Raw genomic sequence first — 8,059 nt, 5'->3', positions numbered from 1 at the left:
AAGGCTGCCGCCATAAATGTTTGGAAATTTTTATCCATTTCAACCGAACTTCAATGAAATATTGCGCTTGGCCATGACGGCTTTTTGAAGATCAAACAGCTGCCAGGTCAGGCCTTAGCGTTAGAGCGGGGGAGAGGCTTAGGATACGACATTTCATGAACGCGCCGAGAAACTTGAAAACGAATTGACAAATACGTGGATTTCTAAGATCAAGTTTTAAACATTCTTCACGCAGTCTTCTCATTGACAAAATGACTGAGATACTCGCCTCAAACAAGTGGGTGAACAGTAACCTCAAATAGATACATATTATTGCAATAATACTTCTAAGACAAAGTTGGAATCTTAAAATTTATATAAATATAAAAATTAAGAATATCGCTACTGTTTTCAGCACTATAAATTTCATTTTTTGTGCGTGCATTTGAAGAGATTGTGTTTTTATCTATTTCATAAGGGTCAGGATTTGCAATGGCGTTGACAAGTAATATAACTGCGACATTAAATCATACAAATCAAACAGAAATGTCTGGGCTGACAGAAAGTTATTTGTTGGAACTGAGAGCATTTTTGGAACGACTTTCACTAGGCGAGAAAATTGTATCAATTTTCCTCGCTATATTCATAATTCTGGGAAATGGTTTGGTGTTGATTGCGACCTGGAGAGAAAGAAGTCTTCATCAGCCAAATAAATATTTCATCGCTTGTTTGGCTGTCGCTGATCTTTTGGTTGGTTTGTTTTTAGCACCACTGAAGGTGTATCTACTCGATTTCAATATCGAAGCTTTATTTTCAATCCCTTATTATCTCTGTCGTTTTATGATGTGGATAGACACCTTCGCCTTAGTATCATCTGTTTATACACTGACATTCATCAGTTGTGACAGATATCTTAAAATCAGCAAACCACTTCAGTACAAATCACGAATGACAACTTCCAGATCACTTAAAGTTATTTTCGTCATCGTTCTCATTTCCATTACGCTTGCCACTTACTCCGCCACTCCCGACTCAGGGGCCGATGGAATTCTAACGTTCGAGTTTAACTTTTGCAATATTGGCGCTGATGGCGAAAAAAGGAAACTATTTTACCTTTGTTTATTAATAATTGGGATTCTTCTGCCCACAACTATTATATTGATTATGTACGCTCTCGTTTTTCGTGTTGCTCACGAACGAAACAAAATGCTCGCGAATGGTGAACTGGATCAAACAATTAACCAACGGACTGCATTACGTCGAGATATGAAAGTGATTAGAATGCTGTTGGTTGTCATTGGAGTTTTCATATTTTGCTGGGGTCCTTTGTTTACCTGGACATGGCTGCTTATTTACCATCCAAATTTAATTATTATCAATAGCGATTCATTAAGCCGGGCGTATCGGATGCTCCTATTTAAATCCATAGTTTTCACACTTCCATTTGTTAACAGCCTCTGCAATCCAATAATTTATGCCTGTCTTGACCAAACGTACAGAGAAGCTTTCAAACGTCTGTTTCAACGAATGATGTGTCAACGAGACCAAAGAAGACAACAACCACCAATAGAGTTGAGATAAGAAAACTTACAGCATATAGTTTTTATGTTTTGTTGAGTTGCTCGGTTTATGTGGATATTTGCCCTATTTTCGTGCCCACAGCTGTGCGCCCACTAAAGGATCTGGTATAAAAGGCGTTCAAAAAAAAATTCTAGTTGGGTAATAACTACAATGTATTTTGCATCCTGGCTAATTTTTCGAAAGTCTTACGCGAGAATGATTTGACTTTTTAATTCAGGTGAAAATGAATTTGCCTCATTATTTGCGGTCCTCGCCTCTCAGACACATATTTGACAGTTTTGACAGTTTGTTTGAAAGTTTACACTCAGAGCAAAGTGATCTTTAAAAGTAAGACTGGTAACTACGTACGTGTTGAAGACTGTTTTAGCAACTTTCAAAATATTTGAATTTCAGCAGCTGCAATTGACTTTCTGTTTTGGGAAATAACTTTAAGTGGTAAATATAAAAAAATCGGTGGATTCTCGATGCTGATTGGCGACTGCCAAGTTGAAATGCTATTTTAAGACGGCCTTGTCAAACTTAGCGAAGGAATAATCAATTTCACATGAGTATATATATATATATATATATATATATATGTATGTAATTAAATTTTAGTCGTGTTTACACTATAGTCACGTGACACAGCACGGCTAAAATCGGTACCGTATAGCAATTTATCCATGCGTGGATAGGACCTGCCTGTTTCAGCCGCAAGACAATGATTAATTGTTTTATACAGCCGACCCAAATGATTCAAGGAAATTTTCTTTTGAAATATTAAACAGTTAACTGAAAAACCATATAATGTAAGTTAATAAGTTGTAATTTTTAGTTGTCAGACTTTACGTCAACATAACTGCTTTAACATAACAACATAACTACTAAAAGTAAAATGACAAGAAATATATATTAAACTACATTTTGTACCCACAAATATCGTTTCCTTTTCCATCAATAAATATAACGTTGTGGGACATAGTATTAGTCAAGTTTTAAATGAATATATACGCTCAATAAAGAATGACGCATGCATGTTCATGGGATCTGATTGGTTATACCCAGAAAGTACAAAAAAAAGTGTTAAAACGTAAACGAAATAATTTTGTCGCGACAGCGCTTAATTAAAAGACACGCGTATAGCCGGCGTTGTGAAAGCTCATTTTAAGTTCTAATTTTACAAGAGTTAAGAAAGCGACTAGCAGAACCTTGGAGTTCTGTTTTAAAAGTTGGCCGAGTTGAAGTCAGAAGAGAAAGAGCCACATATCGAGGTATTTATGATCTACCCAGGCCACATAATTTTTCCGTTAGAGTGTTAAAATGTTGTATACTTGTATTACAATTCTATACAGGGTGTCTCAATTGAAATGAATCATTTGTTGGAATTTGAATGCATGATCAACGCAGTAGTGTGTAAATAGCATAGTTATTAGGTTGAGGCATTCAAATAAAGCGTCTTGCTAACAAAAGCTTGATTTCAATTGAGGGGACTTTTTTGGGACACCCTGTATAGGGGACGACTCTTGCTTGATCATCTTTATGTGATCCTTACATTATATATTGTAAAGCAGATCTGGGGCCTGCCCATGATCTTTACCGAACTTCACTTACTACGATTTTTACCGAACCTCCATTAAATTGCGCTAGGCTGCATGTTGACGGTCGAATATACAGCTGCAGTAGAGGCTGGCCTCAAGATTGGCGTTTACGGCCAACGCCAAACCGCTAACAAGCTTTGTGTTTTAACTTCACTAACTTTAAAGTGTGCAGCAATTTCGCTAAATTACAAACGTTTAACGTTCTACATAAAAATCGTGATGTTCAGCAAAAAGATACAAAAGCATGAGGCCATTTCTGATGTATATACTTATTCACGTTTGCCGTATAAATCGTCACGTTTGAACGATTGCACACACTCATAGCCGTCCAAGCATTAAATTTTATGTGTGAAACATACAGCGCGAAGCTGAATTTACCTTGCTAAATACAACAGCAATTGGCTTTGCTTTCTTACATCACTGTTGAGCATCACGAGTTTTATGTAGAACGTTTGTAATTTAGCAAAATTGTTGCACGCTTAAAGATATAGTAGAGTTGAAACAAAAAGTTTGCCGTAGAAACTGGCGTGAACAGAAGGGGGGGGGGGTGCATGGTGCTTGGGATGCATAACACTTCTCCGCGGCTTTGGTCTTGTTAATAAACTCCTAGCTAATCATTTATAAATTATAAGCCATTTTAGAATCACTAAATTTACCAATTTCTGCGACTTTGCAAGTATATATAGGCATTGGTTACATTTCATTACATTTCATCAGTTTGAAACTGACGCAGAATGTTTCTCACCTTAGATAACATGCATTAACGACCTTCTACATATAGTCAGATTAGCAGAAAGACTGAGTCCTGTATATATACGCCTCGCTTTCCGTGTGATAAAAGCATTAACAACGGTATTTAAAAAGGCATCTAAGCGAAACAGACTGTCAGTTTTCGCAGCCGCATGACAATGCTTGGACTGATCCCATTCATTCGTGAAATGTGGACAACTTAACAACAGCATTTTTGGGCGTTTTTGGCGTTCAGGAAAGAATTAACTTAATGAATAAATAAATAAATATAGAGAATTGAACGTCTCGTAGGTTTTAGGCTTTTAAGCGAGGATTTGCTCACTTAAGGTAAAGTAGTAAAACATTCATAGGATTAAACAAAAGGTATGTCAACGTGCGTATACCATCCATGCATTTGGGATTGAAGTATATTTTACAACGATATTAACAAAACCCTGACACCTGACCGCTGGCGGACCCATATACCTGCAGCCTGATTAGTCTCACAATGAAAGATGTACTTCAGTGGTGTAAATTTATGTTCATAAAGTCGGCAATACGTACACCGCCGACTGTCGGTGACGTATGAGAACCATGCTTAAAAGACACGTATAGTCGTATATGGCTTTGATAACATAGATTTGAGAGTCAAAGTTCGTAAAAAGGGCAATACTCGGTTTGCAGTTGAGGCGCTGGCGTAGGAGAGGACGGGGGGGGGAGGGGGATTGTGGTGCGGATTTTCGCTTCACTTTTTCTGTTCCCAAACATCACGAATTTCAATTCCCGGTTTTCGCCAGCACTGAATTTTGTCATAAATTTGTAAAGTTCTTTAAGGAAAATTTCATATATTTCATGCAGGGTCACAATTTCCAATGATGTCGACAAAAAATGCAACTGCGACACACAATTATACAAATCAAACAGAGATACCTTGGCTCACAAGCAACGACTGGGTGAAATTTTCTGACTCTTTGGAACAACTTCGTCTCGGCGAGAAAATCATATTAATTTTGATCACAATATTTACAATTCTTGGAAATACTTTGGTGTTGATTGCGACCTGGAGAGAAAGAAGACTTCATCAACCAAATAAATATTTCATCGCTTGTCTGGCTGTCGCTGATCTTTTGGTTGGTCTATGGTTGTAGATCCATTGCGAGCGTATCGGAAATTTCTGGGTTTTAATCGACCGAAAGAAAAATCAATTCATCTTTGTCGTTTTATAGTTTGGACAGAGATAGTTGCGACAATAGCTTCTGTTTCTACACTGACATTCATCAGTTTTGACTGATATCTCAAAATCAGCAAACCTCTTCTGTACAGATCACGAATGACAACTTCAAGATCACTGAAAATGATTTTCGTCATCGTTCTCATTTCCATTACCCCTGCCACTTACTCCGTCACTCCGTATTCTTCCGGGACCACTGGAATTTTGAAGGCAGGGTCTAGCGTTTGCGATTTTGGCGCTGATCACGCAAAACTATTTTACCTTGTTTTATCAACAATTGGATTTATTTTACCCACAACTATTACATTGATTATGTACGCTCTCATTTTTCGTGTTGCTCACAAACGAAACAAAATGCTCGCGAATGGTGAACTGGGTCAAACAATTAACCAACGAACAGTATTACGTCGAGACAAGAAAGTGGTCAGAATGCTGTTGATTGTCGTCGGGACTTTTATATTTTGTTGGTGTCCTTTGTTGACTTGGCCATGGCTGCTTTATTACCATCCAAATGTGTTTAGTTTCAATGGCAATTCATTAAGCCGCCTTTAATGGACGCTCCTATTTCACTCCATAGTTTTCGCACTACCACTTGTTAACAGTCTCTGTAATCCAATAATTTATGCCTGTCTTGACCAAACGTACAGAGAAGCTTTCAAACGCCTGTTTAAACGATTGATGTGTCGACGAGAGCAAATAAGACAACAACCATCGATAGAGTTGTGATAAGAAAACTTACAGTATATAGTTTTTATGTTTTGTTGGGTGCTCTGTTTATCTGGATATTTGCCTTATTTTCGTGTCCATGCACAGCTGTGCGCCCACAGTAAAGGGTTTGGTATAAAAGGCGTTGAAAAAAAATTCTACTTGTCTAATAACTACAATGCATTTTGCATCCTGGCTAATTTTTCCAAAGCGTTACGCAAGAATGGTATGGCCTTTTAATTTAGGTGAAAATGAATTTGCCTCATTATTTGCGGTCCTCACCTCTCAGACACATGCATATATTGACAGTTTATTGGAAAGTTTACACTCAGAGCAAAGTGCTCTTTAAAAGTAAGCTTCGTAACTACGTACGCGTTGAAGACTGTTTTAGCAACTTTTAACAAATATTTGAATTTTAGCAGCTGCAATGGACTTTCTGTTCTGGAAAATAACTTTAAGTGGTATATAAATTATATATATATATATATATATATATATATATAATATATATATATATATATATATATATATATATATATATATATATATATATATATATATATAAAACATCAGTGGATTCTCGATGCTGATTGCCGATTGCCAAGTTGAATTGCTATTTTAAGACGGCCTTGAGAAGGAACAAACAATTTCACATGAGTATATATGTATAATTAAATTCTAATCGCGTTTGCTATCGTCACGTGACACGGCACGGCTAAAATCGATACCGTATAGCAATTTATCCATGCATGGATAGGGCCTGCCTGTTTCAGCCGCAAGACAATAATTAATTGTTTCATACAGCCGACCCAAATGATTCCAGGAAATTTTCTTTTGAAATATTAAACAGTTAACTGAAAAACCGTAATGTAAGTTAATAAGTTTATAATTTTTAGTTGTCAGACTTTACGTCAACATAACTGCTTTACTTTCTAAAAGTAAAATAACATGAAATATATATTAAACTACATTTTGTACCCACAAATATCGTTTCCATTTCCATCAATAATTATAACGTTGTGGAACATTGTATTAGTTAAGTTCTAAATCAATATATACGCTCAATAAAGAATGACGCATGCATGTTCATGGGATCTGATTGGTTATACCCAGAAAATAAAAAAAGTGTTAAAACGTAAACGAAATAATTTTGTAAACGAAATAAATTTTAAAAGACACGCGTATAGCCGTTATGAACAGTCATTTCAAGTTCTAATTTTAAAAGAGTTAAGAACGCGATTAGCAGAAGGAGTTCTGTTTTAAAAGTTGGCCGAGTTGAAGTCAGAAGAGAAAGAGCCACATATCGAGGTATCTATGATCTACCCAGGGCACATAATTTTTCCGTTAGGATGTTAAAATGTTGGGTGTCTCAATTGAAATGAATTATTATCATTTGTTGGAATTTGAATGCATGATCAACGCAGTAGTGTGTAAATAGCATAGTTATTAGGTTGAGGCATTCAAATAAAGCGTCTTGCTAACAAAGGCTTGATTTCAATGGAGGGGACTTTTTTGGGACACCCTGTATAGGGGACGACTCTTGCTTGATCATATTTATGTGATCCTTATATTATATATTGTAGTCTGTTATATTATATATCTGAGGCCTGCCAAACGTTTGTAAACGTTTACGAATTTTACCGAACCTCCATTAAATTGCCCTCGGCTGCTTGTTGGCGATCGTACAGCTGCATGCATACAATAGACGCTGACTTTCAAGCCGGTTTTCCTCTAGCGATATTTTTCGCGCGAATCGACATTTTACTTTTGTTCCAGAGCTCTCAACTGCAACCATCTGGAACAAGTTGATCAAATACAAAGGAATAAAGTCGCTTCGCGCGAAAAATATCGCTAATGGAAAACCGGCATAAGATTGGCTTTTACGGCGAACGCCAAACCGCTAACAAACTTTGTGTTTTAACTTCACTAACTTAAAAATGTGCAGCAATTTCGGTAAACTACAAACGCTTAGCGTTCTACATAAAAATCGTGATGTTCAGCAAAAATAGACGAAAGCATGAAGCCATTTCTGATGTATATATTTAGCAAAGCAGCAAATTTAGCTGTGTCGTACGTATATGGTTCATGTTTGCCATATAAAACGTCATATTTGAACGCGACCGCACACCTCCATAGCCGTCCAAGCATTAAATTTTATGTGGCAAACGTTTAAACATACAGCGCAAAGCTGAATTTGCTTTGCTAAATATATACAACAGCAATCGGCTTTGCTTTCTAACATAACTGTTGAACATCA

The 8,059-nt window shown here is 36.7% G+C and overlaps 1 protein-coding gene and 1 pseudogene across 1 annotated transcript; both read left to right on the top strand.

Moving 5' to 3' along the window:
- The first annotated feature begins 525 nt into the window (after positions 1–525).
- Positions 526–1,560, top strand: LOC114522382 (alpha-2B adrenergic receptor-like). The gene is made up of 2 exons (XM_028543051.1): positions 526–1,034; positions 1,080–1,560. The coding sequence occupies exons 1-2, from the start codon at positions 526–528 to the stop codon at positions 1,558–1,560; spliced, it is 990 nt and encodes a 329-aa protein (XP_028398852.1).
- Positions 1,561–2,266: 706 nt separating this feature from the next.
- Positions 2,267–5,794, top strand: LOC114522381 (annotated as a pseudogene).
- Positions 5,795–8,059: the final 2,265 nt, after the last annotated feature.

This window comes from Dendronephthya gigantea, unplaced genomic scaffold, assembly GCF_004324835.1.
Source record: "Dendronephthya gigantea isolate DGI-Jeju-01 unplaced genomic scaffold, DenGig_1.0 000022F, whole genome shotgun sequence".
Classification (NCBI taxonomy): Eukaryota; Metazoa; Cnidaria; class Anthozoa; order Malacalcyonacea; family Nephtheidae; genus Dendronephthya; species Dendronephthya gigantea.
Note: the sequence above shows the minus strand (reverse complement) of the source record. Positions and strands in the feature narration are given on the sequence as shown.